The following is a 20,802-nucleotide window of genomic DNA, read 5'->3' on the forward strand; positions in this document are numbered from 1 at the left end:
GAGAGAATATTTTTACAGTTTGTTTTTCCTCCTGTTGAATTCACTGTGCTCAGCACTCATAAATGCTGAACTGTACTTGATTCAAAATACTCAGCTTTTCACAACTGTGCTACTCCAATTAATCTGAGCCAGTTGCTCTTTTTTCTGTGCTCTCCAATCTGTGTGGTGTGGTAGATTGAGAGCTGATTTGTTTCACATAGCTCCAAGGCATTCTGTTCTTTCTACTTGTTTTAATCAGTCTGTAATTCCACACATTTGACTGAAGGATACATTGATCGTGTATGAAATTTCTTATTCTAAATAACAAGGAGGCAAAATGACTCTCACTTGAAACTTCACAATTCCAAAATGTTCCTACTTAAATTGTTTGATCAGCTCTTACTGACTATAATATTACAAATATTGTTTTTTCTTTTTTTTTTTCCTTAAAAGGTTACATTAATAGAAAAGCATTGGAGGTTTTCATTTGTTTGTTTGTTTTTCCTGGAAGCAGTGCTGATTTATTTTTGTTTTACTAAAATAGTTATTATAAACTGTACTTCAATAATGAAATATTGGACTCTTGCTAACTGAACATCTGATTTTTATTTTCCACTCAGCCCCTATGTTTTTGACTGAACATGTGAAAAGAGTTACAGTAATTTCACGATTATAAACCGCACCATTTTGACTAAAATTTTGGTCTGAACCCAGAAGTGCGCCTTATGAGGTGCGGCGCATATATGGACAAAGAATGAAAAGTTGCTGTTTTAGTTTGGAGGACAGGTGTCTGCTGAGAAAGGCAGGAGCTTCTCTTTGAAATGGAGAATGTAAACCCCCTCCCTCCAAATTACTATAATTTTGAAATCAAGGGACTTTCAGGAAAAGATATAGGAATTAGGAATAACAGTTCTTTACTAGGGAAATTAAAATAGAAATACAGTACTACAAAGAAACAAACTCCAAACCCTGACAAAGTCAGAGTACAACCTGACACCCTGTCAGGCAGGGTGTTGGTAGCAGTCCCATTAAATGGTGGCTGCATCCTCCTGCAGTGACAGATGTGGCTCAGTTGGAGCAGTGCTCCTGCAGAAGGTGCAGTTTCCCTCTGGAGGTCCAGTGGTGATGTGGAGAAATCCGGTTTTCCTCTGAGTCCTGTGGAGAAAGGGGCTCCCTTAGTGTCCCAAAAATTCTGTTTTTATTTTGGTAAGAAATGTTGGGCTCTTCCCCCTGGCTGGAGCAACTTCCAATGGGATGCAGTAATTTTATCAGTCCCACAGTGGGACTCAGTGGGCCATTAGCAGAAATTGACTCTCTGGAGGAAGGATGGGTTGTGAAAAGATAAAGAACAATGCCCCGCCTGGTTTCAATGGATGGCCCATTAGCAGAATATCTCCCGTTGAGATAAGGATCACTGCCCCCACCCTCAACAGATGGTGATAGAATAGATACCTTTTATCACACCCTGTATTGTAATGTGCGGCTTGTGTATGGACAAAGAACGAAAAGTTGCCGACACCTGGAAGTGCGGTTTATAATCAGGTGTGCCTTATAATCATGAAATTACTGTACTTTTAATTGGACTTCTGTAATTATGTCAGACTTCTTTAGCAGTTTTGATCAAATTGCTGTTCTATTCTTCAGAAGATCTAAAACTCTTATGTCGAAGATACAGAGTGATTCTTCTCCAAAACTTAAAAAATTTTCAATTTTTAAGTGTTTGTTTAATTCCTGTGAGTAGCTCCCATTTTGCTACATCACTAGCAGATTTTGTCTCAAAAGCACTGTAAACCACAGTGGTGTTTTGCATGAGGGAACATCCATTTTTGAGCATGTAATGAAGCATCCAATTCCAAGTTCCTTTTCTAGTCTGTAAATATAATAGGAATATTTGATTGCCTTGAGGTAGTAGAGGGGGAAGTAGCACCAAAAGGTGTTTCTCCTCTTGCTGTGTGTCCCATCTTGCTAACAAAATTTTGAGGGTGAAATCATAGTTCCAGTAGGGCAAACTGTGGCTTGGAATTGCTGTTTCCCTCGAGATCAGCCTTTGGCAGGACACTGCTCGGTGACAGAAGGAGCAGGGCTGACGTGCACGTTCCAGACGTGAGAGGACACAGCGTGTCCTCACTCACAGCTTGGCAGGCCAGTGAAAGGGGGAATGTCCTCTGCATCCCTAAGCCCTGCTAAACACCTTTGTCCTGAATTAACTTTTATTTGGTACTTTTGATAAGTACAAACAGGCCGAGTCCTGCTAGTGCCTATTTAGTACTCTAATTCTTTGCAATTCTCTGCTATGTTGTGCTTATTTAAATTAACTGTTTAACCCTTAGAAGGGCAGCTGCCCTTTGCTCTATGCATTTTCTGTGACAAATTGTCAGTAACCTTACAAGTTTGTTTGCCATGGTGCTTTTGTCTCCTTATATGTAGCAGATGTATTAAGGATGTCTGGGCTAAAGAAGAGTATTTTCAGTATTATGTGAGGTCAAGTACCTAACAGCTAAAGATAAACCAGTATTTTTCTCATGTCCTTAGGTGCCCTGGTCCTTCAGCAAATTCTCTGTCTGATAAATCAAGGGAACACCCAGATGATGATGATGAATACAAAATTCCTTCTTCACACCCTGTAATACTGAGCTCACAACCACCTCATAGTCATAATATAAAACCTCTTGCTCGGTAAGGTAATTTAGCAGCCTTGAAAAATATTTTTTTACAAAATCTACTGAATTCAGTGTCTTAGTTTTAAATATGTTCTGAAACAATACCACCAAACTTTCACTGTTCAGAATTACTAATGGGTTATGACAAGGAGACTTGGAGCAAGGGACGTGGCAACTGAAGGCTGTGACATTCCTGCTGAACTTTGCCCCTTAAAAAAATATGAATGGCTGGAATTAAGACAATAAGTCTGGAGTCATAGGGGGAATGCTTTACTGGTCTTGTGGGTCGTAAGTATGATATTAAAAGCGAGTATTGATCTAAAAAATTTAGACCTTCCTGTGATTAAAAAAATTCTGTGATGTATTGCCATTTTTGACTCTCTCTCTGAATATGATGTTGAGGACCCACCATGAATAAAGCTCAACATGTCTCTCACCCCAGAATTGGCCAATAATAATTTTTAGACCTTTTAAGTCACAATTTAAAACATGTAGAAAAAACTCATAATATCATCGTTCTTTGCATGCAGGTTAAAAATTCTCTTTTAGAAATCCTGATCCAGGCTTCACTGCCTAGACATGAATATTGTGCAGTTGCCAGAGCTTAATAAACTTTAAGTACTTAAATTTTTATCTACCATATGAGACTTAAAAAAAAATCAATTATAAATAAAACTGTGTTGGCTGAGCAAAACAATGGGAAGCAAGAAGAAAAAAATTCCAAGGTCCTAATCCTTTATACTTATGCCACTTTCATGGGATCATATTGTGCTTTTATATGGGAATGATGATTTTTATTTTACAGGAAAAATAATTTAATGCCTTCAGTTAGCTGGTACAGTGTTTTGTCAGACCCTTAGAATTATTAATAGAGACTGTAGATAGAAAGATGAGTTCCAAGTTTTCTCCAGTTTTTACTGTGCATATGGTGGTTTTTTTGCATGAATTCAGGACTTGCTACAGATAAAACGCCTCAGTTTGCTCTTCAAGTTGCTCCGTGATTAAAACCACCAACTCCTCTTATTATAAATTGTAATAAAAAATTTAACTCAAACCATTCTCCTAGGCATTAAGAAAATAGTCTGGTGTTCCACATACTTGAAATGTCTTCTTTTAGCTAATGTCACTGCTTAGATGTGAAAGCTGAGATAAAATTTTCAAGAAATAATCTGGTTCCTGGTTTCATTAAGAAACATGGGATGGATGTTTTGTTTCAATGAAACTTCTCATTATTGTTCAACGAAACTGTTACCAACTTTTTTTTTTTTAACATTATAAATTTTTAGCACATTTCAGTTCTTTCCTCCAGTGTCACTTTCTCTTATCTCTTCCCAAAGTGTTAGTCCCTCACTTCTTGGATAGTACGTGGAATTTTCAGTAAGCTAAAGAGCTTAAAATTTTTGTCAGAATTTTCTGTAGTTTAGAATTATATAATTGTTCTATCCTACTCCCAAATTTGTGTTGCCTTTTCTCTCTTTTACGTGCAGATATGACAGTGATAAAAATATTTCAGGAATAATACAAAAAAAATATTCATAGTCTTACTTTCTGTCAGATCATTTAATTGTCTGGTTTGTTACTGCTGAACATCAGGAATAAGAAATGGAAGGAAAGAATTTCAGCATTACTAATTAGACTATTGTTAGAAGAATGTTACCATATTACATTTACTGTCTTTTCCTAATAAAGTTTTTTTTTCCAAAGGGGAAAGGACAGAAGGCTTGCTTATTAGTACTCATTCAATGCCTTTTTTTCTGGTGTTTGCTGTTAAAGTAAACAGGTATTTCAGCATTTTTTGTGAACTGATCACTTAGCTGGGCTCACCATGGGCTGAATACTTCTGAAGTAGTGCCATGTTAAGTTACCTTGCTGCCTGTGCCATTATTGAAAATGCAGAATTGATTAAAACTAGAGTAGAAAATATTAATTACTTAGTGTATATGGTGAGGAGTCAATGGAAGTGTTGCATCCACTGCATTTGAAAGATTGAACAAATCTAATGTCAAAGAAGAAAACAGCACTTCCTCTACCACTTCTCTGGGGGAATTAATTTATAGCAAAAAATCTCTTACCATTAGGGGCTTTTGTTTATTTGTTTCTTTTTAAATCTTGCAATTATTCTTATATTTATTTCATTACTCCTAGTTGTAACTCTTGGGACCACAAATGCAATTCACTTCCTCTTTCCTGTTTATGTATTTTAAATGATTCCAGACCCTAATTCATTCCTCCTTTCCATTTGGCCAAAGCTGATAGATTTAATAACACTGTTGGTAAAAACCCCAAAACTGAAATTTTAGCTGTATATAACTAGCAGATTTTCTAATGTTTAATAATAATGGTGCATGGTGGAATGGGATTTTTATCTTTAAGCTGGAATTGCTTAGCATGGTGGCCTTTTTCCAAGGAAAGTCTCTGGTTCATTCTGAATATACAGGACCCACAGTTCCAGTGACAGGAGCAATTTCCTGCTTCTTTCGTATTTTTAAACAATATATAATATTATGAAAAGGCTTGTCCAATTTTTTCCCTGCAATATTTGAACAAAGTCTTCTTATAAAAATAATCTCCAATATTTTCAACAAGATTGTAGGCACTCTTTACTGTTTGGTTGGATGCTTTTCATGTTAGTTTGATACTGTTGTTACGTTTTGAGGGCAGAATATGCTTCAATTTAAGAAAAAAAAATCAGTAAACTGTGGTAGAAGTATCAGCAAGGCTCAGCTTTTTGATAGAGAAATGAATAGGTTCCTGCAAGCTGCTTTGACTACTTCAGTTTTGGGGTTTTCATTGGGGTTTGGCAAAGTTCAGTTGAAACTTGTTATTAGTGTATATTGTGGCGCTCTGTTTGGATTTTTTTGTTGTTCTTATGTTTTGTTTAATGGTTTTTCTGTGTGCTTTGGTGTAGATAATTACCAGAATCCACATTTCCCCTTTTTCATAATTCTGCTAGGGAAAATTCAGCATCTGGGAAGGTGACTAAGATGGAATTTGTGATGTAACTGTGTGAATGAAGTAAAGGCCTGAACTCTGAAGTGAGGACTGTGTTTAGTGTTAGTTCTTCCTCTAACTTGTACTGCAGCCTGTTATTTTAAACCATGGCAGTATGTCACCAAGAAAGCAGCATAATCCTTCAAAGCAGTTTTAATGAGGGTTAACCAGTAGCTGCTCTCAATATCTAAAAATGTAAATTTTAAAGCTGATGTGGCTTATTGTCCCTGATTGGTTTTTATGTAGTGAACTACCAGGTACTGCTCATTGAGGGAATTAAAGCTTGGCTAAATGGCTGATTCTTCCTGCTTGATGTCTGTCTGCAGGGCGTGCGAGAACGGCCAATGCGCGAATGGAACGCACAGTGCTACTTCCGAGATAAAGAAATCTAAACACCCAGAGTCAGGTACCTTTGTGCTGTTTCACTGTTTGCCCAGCAGATTTACTGTGTGCTGCCCCAGGGGTGCAGCAGGAAAACATTCACTTCTTGTGGTTGTGTCATTCAGGAGATGTCTATGATGCACCTACAGTTCCGGTACCTTTGCCTCCTGCACGGCCTCCTGCCAGAGACAACCCCAAACACAGCTCTTTGCTCACCAGGACACCCTCCGATTATGATCTTCTGGTGCCCCCTTTAGGTTGCAGACTTTTTGCTGATTACATGTAATGGTTAACACTGCCCAGATGAACTAAATGCCATGTTTACTGAAAAACAGCCAGTGTTGAATAGGTTAGGAGTACCAAACAGGCTATGAGCTAAATATTGCAGCTGTCAGTCAATACTTGTGTCATTTGGAGTCTGTGAGGCTTCACTTGAGGCACACAAAAAGGTATACTAAATCTGTATTCCAGCTATACAGAAAAGTAAAAATAATTTTCCCTAAAATAAATTTTAATTGTACCTTACTAAGAAGTTTGAGCATTGCACTTAATTGCAGTAGTGGAACAGTTTTCCTACTGTAGCTTAAATAATTACATTTATTTTAGCAATTGCAAAGAAGAATGCCAAAAAGATGGTATTTGAGTAAAAAATTCAAGCCACTAAATTAAATTAATAAGTTAATTTCTGGTATTTTTTTCTCCCCATCAAGGAACAGTTCAAAACTCAGTGCTGTGTACAGTCACCAAAAGCTCTTTTTTCCAACCCTGATTTCTATTCTGTTCTCCTACACAAAAATCAATGATCTCTGCATATATATTGGTGTTATGCTTGGGGACCACCCACACCTTCATTGGCAAACTCAGCTGCATGGTTGTGTCTGTGTGTATGTATCAGCATCCAAATTTCTGGTTCTATAAAACCTTTAGAATATTTGCTTTGTTCCTGCACTATGCTCTCTTTGATCCCTGAAGTGCTCCTGAGATGCAGGAGAGATGAAGGCAAAAGAACACACGAAAAACACAGTGCTTGGTAACTCTAGTCCTGCTTGCACCACCTTTGTATAAGAGATGCATTCTTTTGCCAAGCTCTGGAAAATTCAGTTTATATGTGGAGTCAGAGCTTCTGAACAGCAGATCGAGAATAATACACAGTATAAATGTAGCAGGTTCAGTGCAGCCAGCATTGGTGTTTGTATATAAATATTCTTGCCTAGCCACTGAAATACAGCTGTTACTTTGATACTCAGTGAAGCTTTCATTGTAGTTCACTCTTGGCAATTGAGTCACTCAAAGCAATCTCTCCTTCCATCCCAGAAAAGAAACCGAGCACTGCAAAAGGTCATTCAGAGCATGTTTTAGAAGAGGTCTGTGGGTATTAACAGTCAGGTTTACACTTTCATTACTGGAGTCACTGAACTGCTTAGATGAACTGTAGGAGTAAAAGCCTCAGCAGACAGAGAAAAATAAAATTTAAGCTTTATTCTTTATTCTGCAGTTCTTAATGAAGTTTTGCTTATCTAATAATTGATTTCTAACCTGCAGGTGAAGATGCGTTTGATAACTCACCCCCCTCACTGCCTCCACCACCACCACCACCACCTGCTCGGCACAGCATGATTGAGCACACAAAACCTGCTGGCTCAGGGAGCCGACCCTCTTCAGGACATGAACTGTTCCTTCATTCTGGTAGGAATATAGAGGAAACAGAATATTGTTTTATTTTCCTTTACTTCAGAAGCCTATCTGTTCAGTGATAAAATTGTCACCAGGCTTCAGAATTCATTATACAAAATACCAAAAAATCAAAATTTTAAGTGGTCTAGATGAAGCTACTGAGAAGATAGAAGACATTACTTTTCATTATCACAAAGTAATAAAATGAGGTCAATATTTCTATACCAGGCTAGAAATTTTGTAAATTGTAGCTTTCTGTTGTAATCTGTAATACTAATCTGTATCCTTTTGTCAACTCTATTGTTTTAAATAGTAAAATTCATTGGGGTTATTTTCAAGTAGAAACTTTGAAAGATGTTTTAAATATGGGAAAAGAATATTCTGCTTTGTTAGAGCTGTTGTAAGATTTTGCTACAAAACTATATTGTAAACACAGTTGGTAGATCCCAGGGTTCATGACCTTTTGGCTAAGACAGGTTTTCACTTATCTCTCCCTGTAGATCACTGTGATACATTCAGTCTGGTATTTTGCTTATAAAATGTATGAAAACTGTGTTTACAATTCATAATTTTTGTCTTTGAGTTGAAAAGAGTTTGATTTTCAGGTTAATGAAGTTGAATAGGTTTGCTGATTATGGTACAGATTACAGCACGATTTTTGTGGGTTGTTGTGCACGTCTCTGAAGTGGTTTTTTAATTTTTTTTTCTCTGTGAAAATTTTCAAAGGATGTTGTTGTCTTAAGCTTACCTTTTTTGTGAATATTTTCAGGGAATCTGCCTTGTGGTGGGGTTAGATGATGTCTTTCCCCTCTCTGTTTTTCTTAGAAGCTCTATGGAGAGGGATCAAATGAGGTGTTTTGGTGGTAGTCTCACAGGAAGGCCAGAATGTGGATGACAAGCAGTCACGTGCAGCTGCATGATAGCCTGACAGGTTCTGTGGTGTTTGGCTGACCTGTGTGACTGGAACTCACTGTGGGGTGAAAGGCAGCTACTTTATGTTGAAGTGTAGTGACCTTTCATGGAATGTTTTTATTATTTATGTTTTGCTATCAGTCAAAGCCTGACATTGAGTAATTTGCTAAAGCTTTGTGTATTTTATAATGCAAATTCAACTCAGTGTGTTACTGTCTCATCTAAGCTGCTGAATGCATCCAGGTGAAAAGACTTAGCACATTACAGAATTTAAAGTTTGATGTTTTTAAATGCCATGTAGTTTATCTTCTACACTTCAAAATAAAAACAATGCCATCTTCAGCAGTCTAGTCTGGATGGGTGCCTCAGTTGTATCAACTGATGCAGAAACACTCACTGCACCATTCAATACTGATGGGCATGGAGAGGAAAAATAGGAGCCCTCACACACAGATGCACACAAGCTCCATCTGCCTGTGCCCAGTTCCCAGAAACATGCAGAGTTTTGAATGTTTACGTGTAACTTCCAAGTAATCTAAGAATGTCACTGATAGTGTTAAAAAACATTTAATAGCTTTAAAATAAATATCTCGATTATGTATCTACAGCCATGTATTGTTCTTCATATTTGCATAAGGAATACAGTGGTACAGCAGCAGTTCTCATTAATCTTAGCAGTGTATTGCATCTACTTAGGCATGCATGGTTGTGTGAATTGGTATTTTTTTATTCATATGGTATTTCTAAAGCCATATTACTCACTTTGCATCTTGTCACATAATCTGTTGTAGAAGATTTATGATGAGCTTTTGATGATTGGTTTCCATACAAGTCTTGAGGGTGATTTCTCAGCTATCCATCAGGGCCTGTCAGATTAGAATAATAATCTCATCATCAACACCAGCAAAAAGTTGCATTCGCATACAAAACAAGCACTCTGCAAGCACTGAGTCCAGAGCAGAAACCACATCCAGTATGATGATGTACTTGCTCAACAGCATCTCTGGTAGCCAAAGAAAAAAGAAAAGGAGGGGACAATATAAAGGATTGTTTACTTCTCTCATTTTTTAAATTCTGTCCCTGTAGTACTTACCCATAGCTGGGACTGTATGAATAGGAAATCAACCTGGAGTCTTTGTGAACTGCAAAACACAGAAGTGCAATGAAGGTCTAAGCAAACTGAATACCTGGGATGTTTCTAATTGTGCTGCTTCAGGCACTGCAACCCCTTCCATGCTTTGCCAGGCACAATCCCAGCAGCATCAGGGTTGGGTGTTTGAAAAGTACCTCATGGATGGGAAGAGAATCCATGTCACAGAATCCACCACAGTCAGTGCAGGACAGACCACCTTTAAGCTGTGCTCCTGTGTTTGTCACTTCAAATCCTGCTTACATGTGTACCATGAATGCTGAATTTGGAGGTTCATGTGCATGTGCTGTTGGGGGGTATCTCTGGATGACCTCATAGTTCCTCTGTATGATGGGAGGCTATTTTAATCGTACCTTCTATGCTTCAGCCCTCCCTCAAATAGTAATTCTGATTATTCTAAGGCAATTTTTTTTTTCTTTATCACAGATCCCCATTTTGATCCCATAACTGGTCACGTTCCTTTGCCACCTGCTCGGAGAGCACCTGCAGAAAATGTCAAAACAAATAGGACATCTCAAGACTATGATCAACTTCCTCCATCTTCAGGTAAGGCAGAAAACTGTTCTTGTAGAAAATTACAATTGTATGAAGAAAATAGCTTGCATCCATAACATCCAATGAGTTTTTTGTCATTCTGGGCAACAAATGGCAATGGTAATATGCTTTACAAAAATATGAAATCATCAAAGAGAATTAAGAGAATTAAGTTCTGCAATCAAGGTAACTGTGACTACTTTTGTGTATAGGTGTATATACTATGGCATCCATTTTATTAGCTGCCAAACTGAATGCCTATGTGAGTTATAATGTTCCTTATTTTTTGAGAAAGGCAGAGATTTTCCTGACACTTTTCAAAGATTTATAAGAGATCGGAAGTACTGAAAGGAGCACAAGCTTCTGATTTCCATCTTTGTTTCATTTCTCCTAAAAAAAAAATAGTAACATAACTCTCTAAAGTATTAATATTTTCTGTCTTTTTTGCTAATATGTTTGTCTGAATTTCTAAGAAAATTTTAAGGTGTTTCATAATAAAACAGCAAGAATCAAAACCACTTAAAATTCAGTCTTGCATTTCAGTGGAGCAGGTACAGTAGAAAAAATTGCTCTGCCAAAGAAATTTTGGTTATGGTTTTCAGGCAAGAAGAATAGTAAATTTAAAGGAAATCTACTAAGTGAATAAAAATAATAACAGTATTAACTGTATTTCAAAGTACTTTCACCAGGTTTTAGACAAATTTTATTTTCTTTAGATGTGGATGGTACATGGGGAAGGGGAAGGATTGGCTCAACCACAATTATTTTGCTGTATGAAGAAGCCACACAAAGAAAAAGCCAAGTGATGTTTTGTACTATTAATCATTCTCCAGATAGGATAAAGTTGTGTGTAAAGACTTTTTATAAAGGACATTTCTGTAATCTTTGTTTTAATAATCATCATTGTTCAATTGCAGCGTTCCCAAGTGAAAAAAAAAGGATATATTTTTTAGTAGTAATTACATTCTCCTTCTAAGAAATACAGAGTTTCATGTTGCTGGGATATAGGGGGAAAAAAAGAGTATATTTTTCCAGCTTAAATGATGGAAAAGTTCTGTAGCTATCTTAAGGCTTACTTATTTTTTAATGAATAGCGCAATTGTGAATTAGTGTGACACTGCTGGTAAATGGGAAGTTATCTTTACAGATATAACTGTTTCTCTTTTTTTCTCCCAGTTGTTGGAAGAAAAGAGTTTATAACACATGCTTCATGTGTGAGGAGTCTACTTGTCTTAAAATGCTCACTCAATTTATTCAAATGTTTTGAGTTCTCTTGTAATGCAAATTATGGCAATGATGTAACTACTTTTAAAACTATGGAGTTTTCCTGCAATTCTTACACTTCTACTAGGATAGAGCAGTTTGTAACTTTCCTAAATTACTGCAAGATACTTGCTAGTTAAGAACTTGGAGCATTCTGGTGCTACTTAATACCTTTTGATCTGTGTTTCCCACAGCCATCTTCAAAACCACTCACGTGTCAGCTTTTGCTATAAATATCATTCTAAATCAGCGTGATCTGCAACAAGATATTCCATTTAATTTCAATTAGACGAAAACTATGTGATAGATCATGTCATTCTCTTAATTGGAAAGTTGTTTTTACGGTGGCAGTAATTCCGAAGGACAGAACTGATGAGCTGCAGGATGAACTGGTTCACCTTCATCTATGATTTAAAAAGACAATGTAGAGAGTCTAAATGTATTCAGAACTTTGGTTTTGCATTTATTCTGAACTAGTCAGCTCACTTAAGAAATTTTTCATTTCAGTGCTTTTGTAAGGTGATTCTTTGAACTAGTTGAAAAAGAAATGGAGTTCACTCTAAAATCTAATTATAATTTAGCCACTGGGTTCCTAGAGTAGCATGGGCAGTGCTTTAACTTCTCTGCTTCACTTTCACTGTTTTTAAGATTGCTGTCGTGATGGTAGACGTTAAGGATTCAGTTACATCAGTAATTTTTTATAATCCAGTCTTAAGCACTTGGGAAATAGTACTCAGCCATGCAACCCACTGCCCCAAAGGCATGGTTTCTCAAACTTCTTATATACAACTGTTTAAAATTATTAGAAAAAGAAAAGGAGATAGGACTTGGGAGTGAGAGGCTAGGCATGAATTGGCAACAGAGCCCTGAAAGCCAAATGGATGCATCCTGCTTTCCCGGGCTGCATCCAAAGCAGTGTGGCCAGCAGGGCAAAGGAGGGAATTTGACACCTCTGCTCTGCTGTCATGAGACCCCACCTGGAGAAATGCATCCAGCATAAGAAAGACATGGACCTGCTGGGGTGAGTCCAGAGTCTAATCACCAAAGTGATTAGAGGGATGGAGCACCTCTCCTGTGAGGAAAGCCTAAGACAATTTGGATTGTTCAGCCTGGAAAAAGGAAGACTTTGGGGTGATCTAACTGTTGCCTTCCAGTACATGAAGGGCGCTTAAAACAAAGAAGCAGAGAGACCTTTTACAAGAGTGACAGGACAAGGGAGAGCTGAAAGATATTAGATCAGGAAAAAGTCCTGTATTGTGAGGATGGTGAGGCCTTGGCAGAGATTGTCCAGAGAACCCAGAGAAGCTGTGGATGCCTCATCCCTGGAAGTGTTCAAGGCCAGATTGGATGGAACTCTGAGCAGTCTGGTCTAGGGGAAGGTGTCCCTGCCCATATGACAGAGGGGTTTGAATTAAATTATCTTTAAGGTCCTTTCCAACCCAATCCATTCTATGATATCGCTAAGAATTAGAATATTTTACCTAAGCACAGCCAATAATAAGAGGGAAAAGAAGAAGAAGATTAAACCTCTAAGTCTCATCTATTTTGCTGAACTTTGCTACTCTGGAAGATACAGATTTAAATGATTGGTTAACTATTTTTGCCTGCTGTCTATTCATTCACTCGGTTGGCCTTATGAAAACACTTGCCTGAAAATTTGGATTCCTTTTCCAAAAATATTATTCCAGAGTGTATTTCAATTAACACTAGAGGAAATAATGTAATCCACAGTATTGTGAAATACAAAGATTGTGACAGCTTGATGGAGCAGTGTCTGCAGTGGGTCCTTCCCTCACCTTCTCCCTGTTCTGAGTTCCTTGGAGCACGGTCCCCTGGGTGTGCTTTGTTCCTGTACCCCAGTTAGGTGAAGTGTAGCTGCTTGCCACTGTTCCACAGAGGCTTTGCACTGCAAGCATTTGTCACCTGCTTCTCTGATGTTCCTCAGTCTGTGGGTGAAAGACCAATGAATCCAGAAAAGAAGGGCATTTCACAGCAGAGAGGAGCAAACAGTTGGCATCATTACAAATAGCCTCTCCCACTGTGCCTTAGAGCTCTCACCACTTTTCCCAGGCTTTTTAAACACTTATTAAATGAGCCTGTATCTGCCTTTGTACTAACCCCTTACCTAAGGGTTCAGTCTAGTGCTGAATTACAGAAAAGTGAGCAGTGAAGGAAGCTGCTCATGGTAGAAACTGTTAATTGAATTGCACAGTTAGAAAATCTATTTGAATTTTTAGTTAGACATCTGTAGTGGCTGAAACATCAGAGGATGGGAGGTAGGGAAGGAAAGTCCTGCTTAATACCTCTATCTCAGTGTCCAGATGGGCATGCAGCTTAGGCTTAGTATCTTTAAGCTCAGGATCCAATATGATACCCAGCTTTAGCTGAAATTTTATATGGATGTGAAGATATTGAAAGAGATGTCAGCATTTAAAAAAATAATAATGGGAATTGAGAGAGAGTGCTAAAGATCTGAGTATCTGTGCTACAGAGTGATGTTGCTGCAGTGAGAATAAAATGCCTATGCTTCAAATCTGCTGACAGAATTAAAAATGACCTTTCTAAATGATGTGATTGCTTAACAAAGTTTGTTTGAAAGAAATAAATTCATTTTTAAGCCTGTATTAGACTGAGTCAAGAAAAAATACCCTCATGTTACACAAGCACAGGGAAGGATCTGATTTATGCATAAGGAATTTCTTCTGTACTTCAAGCCCAGGGGAAAATGTAAAGTTTGTAAATTAATTTTGTTTCATACTGTATAGAAATTAAGTCCATAACAGAATGTACATATTAAAACAGCTTGAACGTTTGTGACAGAAAAATGATTGGTTTTAAATTATGTGCCATTATTCTAAAGAATATTATTCTTTTAGTCTTCAGTTTCCTAAAATAAGTGAAGTGCAAAATTTGAATTTGTCTCTGATTCAGTTTTTAGTGATTAACAGCATTTCCTGAGCTACAGTTAATTTCTCAGACAGGTGTTTCATGGATCTTCCACACCTTCATAGCAGATTTAGATCTGCTTCAGAATGTTTATCATTTACATCATTATTTTTATCTTCAGAGAAAAAGAAAATCAAAACAAATGTGAAGTAGCCCTTAGTACCTGTAGGTCTTAGCCCCTTACTGTAAATCTTTAATCAAATTTCTTCCATTCATTCATTATATGAATATCACCATCTTGCTAAAGGTACTATTAAATCTCTGTATTAAGAAGTGGAATTAAATTTTATAGCAACACACTTCCAAATTGATGGAAAAATTAATTTGAAAGAAAAATACAGATGCATTAGACATGCTCTTGTGTGAACTGCTTTCATTTATCTGGAGTGTTTAATGTACTTGGTTGAATTATAGTTCTCTCTGTCCAGTGTTATGATAAGGTTACAACAGGAATACTGGAAATATAACATTTCTTCCATGCCTAAAGAGCTGTCTCTGAAGTACTTAACACTGGAAAATGCCACTGCTTTCAGTGTAAGTAAACAGGAAGTATCACAGCCAGAAATTCCTCTAATTTATCTATCAAAGTCACTGTTGATAGGACTTGTTAAAACCCTTTCTGAGGGATTAAAGACTTTTTAATTTTTTAAATACTTTGCTCTTGAAAGTGTTTTCTGCGCTGTGCCTGCTTGTATTTAAGCTTCTTATTGTGGAATCAGTGAGGATAAAGGCGTTTCAGTAAAGTACCAAGTTTACTTGAGCACAAAACTCTTGACTCTGAGAAGATTAGCAAGTCGGAATATTAGCTTTTTTCCCCCAGCACATCATGATTCTTAGTCACTAGCATTACTGTGAAGGTAACCTTTTCCATAGAAGATGAGGAACCAGGAGATATTTCAGAAGGGGGGAACTGGAGAGGAAGGAGCGTGTTCTGTTCTCATCATGGGACTAATTGGGCTAGAGGTCTTTTTGAGAAACCACTTATTTATGTACTCATGTGCAACTACTGTGCATGAAATGAAGAGCAATTGAATGAAAACAATCTGCAAGATGGACCAGTAAATTAAGGATTTTTCTCCTTCAGGTATATTTGTCTGGATTCCTCTTATACACAACTTACGGTCCTCAATTAAACAGTGATCAAACTTGTGTTTGGGTTTTGATTATTTGTTTGGTTTTGTAGTTTTTTGGGGTTTTTTTTGGCTTTTTGGTTGTTGGTGGAGTTTTTGTTGTTCTGTTTTGTTGTTTTGGGTTGTGGTTTTTTTGTTTTTTTTTTTTAACTCACAAGTTCTCAAACTGTGGGTAGAGAGTGGAGGGCCTGTAAGAGTTTGACTGGCTATTTTCACTGTCTTTGCTGTTCCAGCATACTTTATTTTTCTTCCAACTTTAGATAATCTAGATTGCAAATTGCATGTTCCTGTCATATTATTAAAATAGCATTAGCATTATTAAAATAACTCCATTATTTCCATTTTGGATGTTCTTGAGGGCTTCAGCTTCTGTCAAAATTTTAAAATGAGCTATACTGGTTAACTAAAATATTTCTTCATGTTCCTTTAGAATTCTACTTTTAAAATAACTTCATGACCAACCTATAACACAGTCTTAGGTCAATTTGTAATGATTTTTATCTCTTTTATTTGAAACAGATGGTTCACAAGCACCAGCCAGGCCCCCTAAACCACTTCCTCGAAGAACTGCACCGGAAATACATCACAGGAAAGCATACAACTCTGACAGTTCCATGGAAAATGTGGATGCAAAAATTGCAAAACTTATGGGAGAGGGCTATTCCTTTGAAGAAGTCAAGAGGGCACTTGAAATTGCCCAGAATAACGTTGATGTGGCCCGTAGTATTTTAAGAGAGTTTGTCTGTTTTCCTCCAACAGTCTCCCCACGTCTCAATCTATAGCAGCATCAAGATTTTCTTGGAGCATGAGTTCTACAGATACACATGTGGATTGGGGAATGAGAGGAAGAACAGAATGGAATATTTTTCTTCCATCCTTAGCAGAAGGGTGTTTGTTTCCAGCCGTTTATCAAAGGCTCCTGGCTGCTCTGATCAAGACTTATAAATATGCTGAGGCTTATGTATTTTTGCTAGCCATACTTTTTTAAATCAGGGTTGAACTTACAAAGTAATTTAAAAAAAGTTTACTTCCCTAGAACTTTTAATCTGTGAAATGCTTTTTCTTGTTTACAAGTTGGCAAGTTACAGTTTTCTAGTTTGTGCCTGTACTATGTCCTGTTCATATTCCCTTGTACTTGTGGTCAGTTCTGCTGTAGCATTCCCAACAGTTTCCATGCTGACCACTCCATCAACTAAATCATCACTTTCCAGAAGTTCTGTGTTTCTTTTGGTCTTTTTTTTTTTTCTTTTACAAGATGCTTTAATTGTTTTTTGCATTTCAACTCATCAAATGCAAAAAGTATGTGGCCTTCACTACTGATTTTTTTTAAATTCTGAGATTCCTTTGCTTTTGAAAGAGGAAATATCTGAATGTAAAACACATTATTCTGTGAACTGCCTTTTTAAAGGTATTTTGACAGTAATGTTGGGCAGCTTTCTGTTTAACAAGAATTTCATGACCTGTAGTCTCAAGGTCTTTTATGTACAGTTTCCACAAAAAAATCCCAACCAACAAATAAAACACTTCATGAAGCAGTGATACTGAGTTCTCACTTGTAAAATCTATTTCAAATTTGAGTATTTGATTGCAGATGTTCAAAAAAAGCCAAATGCACATGATAATACTGTGTTTTGATTACACACTAATGGTACCAATTCTTCATGGTAAGACTAAAAGGAATCTTTTTTAATTATATTAAAGGTGTTCAGGTAAATTCCAGTTCTAGATTGAGTAAAATAGAATGCGGTTAATGTTTTGTTTGAGTGATTATCCTGTGGTTCATTGTGGCTTGGATCAATTTGTATTAACTTGGAAACTTTAAATCTTTGATGCACTGTTAATTCCTAATGCTACTGTAGCAATATCTTTTGCATAGTTCTTCAGTAACCTCCCTCCCCCGTACACTTTATAATCCTCAAGGATGTGTTTAACACCCAAATACATTCACTCACTTTCCAGCTGCTTGGTTGGAAATACATTTTTGCTTTACTTGGTTAGTGATACTCCAAACTTTGATATTTTATTTTGAGCCCAAATTGATGCAAGCAAATTTAAAAATCTTCCTGATTTTAGAAAAAAAGAGAGAAGACAAGTCTATTCTGAGTACTTTCAAAGTTGAGTCCAAATATTTTCAGAGCAATTCTTAAGATGGCTGCTTTCTTATTTTTTTTAAATGAAACTTTGAAATTTTTCCTCTAATACTATTGAAAAAATAGAACCATGTGGTAGTTATTCTCATTTTGAGATGTAATGAGTATATGAAAAATTTCAGTGTGCCACGCTGGGTGTGAAGTATATATTCATTGTTCCTTTTCAGCTGTTAGTGTTCTCTTTCACTTTGAATTTGTATCACTTACAGGATCAGATCCCATCAGCCAGTGTGTTGTAAAGATGTTTTTAAAGGCAGCACATGGCTGAACTGCAGGATTTGAAGTAACTGAGAACACTCACTGGAAATTACTGTGATATCTCAAAGTCCCATTGTTTCATCAAAAAACTTATTCTTAAAACTGATTAAAGTATTTTGTAGCATTACAAAGCATAGTATGGATATCTTTAATCTGCTTCAGTGATAAAAAATTATCAGGAGAATAGAGGGTATAGGGAAGAGCTGCTGGTCCATTTGGATTTAGGCAAATGCTTCTGAGTTTGTGTTCCAGGAAAAGACATTTGCATCTTCCTGTAATTGTTCATTCCTCAAGTACAGCTTAGGAAAAGTTTTGGTGTAAGTTATATTCTGTGCTTTTTTAGCTTAAGTTAATCTCTTTCCTCTGTTTTGGGAGAAAGTTTTGTGTAGTATTGAACCCTCTTGTTCATTTGGTTTGTTTGCAACATCACTGTAGCATTTTAGCTAACTATAAATTGAAAATGGTTCATGCTATTAAATTATACACTCTGGTTGTACTGGAATTACTGAAATGAGGTTCTAACATTACTGCCAGCATAGCAAGTGAAAAAAAGAGCACTTTACAAGGATGAACAAACAATCTGCAGATTGAGTTTTGAAATTTTGAATTGTAATGAAGAACTAATTTTCTTTTTTTTTATGCAGCATTTTAGTATAAATTACATCCTTATATTTCAATTAGAGGCTGGAACTGCTGCCTGATAGATTAAGGTTTTTAAAGTTTTCCTTCTTTCTGGTTGTGACCACCAGTGACACTTTTTTTATTATGTGTAAAAAAACCAAACTTGATGAGCAGTATTCTGAGTGGTAACTTGAAAAGACTTCTATTAATCTTTACATGAGTGTACTAATAACACTTCTAAATAGTGGAATGTGCAGACTGTTTCAAACCTGTTTTGGTTAGTAGTTTTAAAGTCAAACAGCAAAATTGCTTTGCTAGAGTGTCGTTGTTCACTCTGCAGTTAATAGGCTTAAAATAAATTAATCTGACTGCAGTCTAGTTCTCTAAAGACATGGTTCTCTAAACGTGTTTTTAACCTTTGAAAGACTTAAGAGTTTGAGCCTTGCAGTGTGTTATGCACTTATATAACTTTAAGGAAGACTGACTTGAATGAGTGTGCTTGGATGAACAAAATTGGTTAAACTCAGAAACATTTGCAGTCTTTAGACCATCCTTGTGCTGTCTGTTGGCCTCACCTTTTCTCTCCTTTTGGCTAAGTTACTGCATTTTGAGCAAATTGGCTGAATCAAAAGTTGAGCAGAGCAAGTGGACCTCAGCAGTACAGATCTTTTCCAAAGGTTATTTGTAGGAAAAATTTAAATTGTGGTAAAGGAAACTAATATAATTAGCCATGTTAATGGCTTGTCTGGAACCCTAAAATGGCCACTGGTAAAATTTGTTAATGTCCAGTATCTCAAGAGTGCATCAGGCACAACTTTTTTACAATGTGAATTTAAGGAAGTTTTGTACCAGGATCATTTCTTCTGTTGTATTTCTCTCATTTTCAGCTTGAAGCTTTACTTTGCACTGACAACTCTGACCTGAAAGCATTTAAATTTGTATCTTAAATACTGACAAATTTTGAAGCAACACCGTATTCAAAGCAAATTCAGATGCTACCTGATGACCTGGAATTTAGCGCTTCTAGGAGTGACTTCTTGAAAAAGGACTGCAGCAGTTTCCATTTTGAAGGATTTTCTTTCAAATAACTATTTTATCTGAAAATGCCTTTTATAAACTTGTCTAACGTGGCAAATTTAGTGATGTGTTCAATTAATTTATATTTTATTCAACATTCTTTTTAAATTTTGGTTATTATGTATGCTCAAGTTCTTTATCTGTTCATGTAAGGTATTTTATAAAATTAATGTTAAGAGAATGTTGGGTTGGTCCGTGATTTTTCAAGACTCTGTCTCTGTTATTGAATATTATCACTTTTTGATGCTTTAGAAACATATCCTGTCCTGTGTAGGGGCCTTAAAAAACATTTTTTTAAGTCACAAAAGTGAGGCCTTGCTCTAAAATAAGGTGAATCATTGACATGTGCTTTATATCCCCATACATTACCTCTTTAACAAATTTCAGTACTAAAATTTAATAAATTGGCTGTAATTTTGGAATGTGCATGTGATAGTTGTATGGCAGAAGGATGCTAACCATTAAATATTTAGAATCCAAAGTGGTGAACCCATAGTCCGACTGTATATTAATTTGCAGGATTTTTTCCTGAAGAAAATTACAATAAACTGACACTGATTTTTTTTTAATATCCTATGCATTTACATTCTCAAGCAATGTATCTTAATGTCAAAAACATTTTAGCTGTGTAAAACATTTTTTTTCTGTTACTATATCCCAGCATTCTGGAAAAAGTTTAGAAAATCTAACTCTTCTACGATGCATGACAATACAAGTGTCGCTATTTAAACATCAGTGCTGTTCCCTGCAGTTGGATTTGACCTTCAATGCTGAGATTTTTATGGTGCTTCCTTCAGTGTGTTAAATCCTTGTCCACTGTGTATGTCACTAGTCATATTGCTAATTTGAGCATTTACCTGTTTGGGATACTTGTCTTTAGTGCTATAGGTGCCTATTTCTGTTAATTTTACTCTCCTTATGTGAAAGTTAGGTGTTACTTTATTGTGTTACAATCAAATTTTAGCAACTGGATGCTCTAGGAATGTTTTGGGAATTTTTTTATTGACCCAGTCATTATTCTGTACAAGATACCTGCCTCCATTTATCACTTTCAGTAAGTTTCCATTGGGAAATTG

General features: G+C 36.4%; 1 protein-coding gene across 3 annotated transcripts in view; it reads left to right on the forward strand.

The window, feature by feature from the left end:
- CBLB (Cbl proto-oncogene B) overlaps positions 1-19,907 on the forward strand; it is a 128,708-nt gene extending 108,801 nt beyond the window's left edge. The window contains exons 14-19 of one of the 3 annotated variants that reach the window (XM_033052688.2): positions 2,512-2,655; positions 5,957-6,036; positions 6,137-6,268; positions 7,554-7,697; positions 10,174-10,293; positions 16,140-19,907. In XM_033052688.2, coding sequence (XP_032908579.1) covers positions 2,512-2,655; positions 5,957-6,036; positions 6,137-6,268; positions 7,554-7,697; positions 10,174-10,293; positions 16,140-16,402 — 883 coding nt within the window. In that variant the 3' untranslated portion in view covers positions 16,403-19,907. The remainder of the gene's footprint in view (positions 1-2,511; positions 2,656-5,956; positions 6,037-6,136; positions 6,269-7,553; positions 7,698-10,173; positions 10,294-16,139) is intronic. The other 2 variants (XM_033052689.1, XM_033052690.1) reach the window with 2 other exon arrangements.
- Positions 19,908-20,802: the final 895 nt, after the last annotated feature.

The sequence above is a fragment of the Catharus ustulatus genome, chromosome 2, assembly GCF_009819885.2.
Source record: "Catharus ustulatus isolate bCatUst1 chromosome 2, bCatUst1.pri.v2, whole genome shotgun sequence".
Taxonomy (NCBI): Eukaryota; Metazoa; Chordata; class Aves; order Passeriformes; family Turdidae; genus Catharus; species Catharus ustulatus.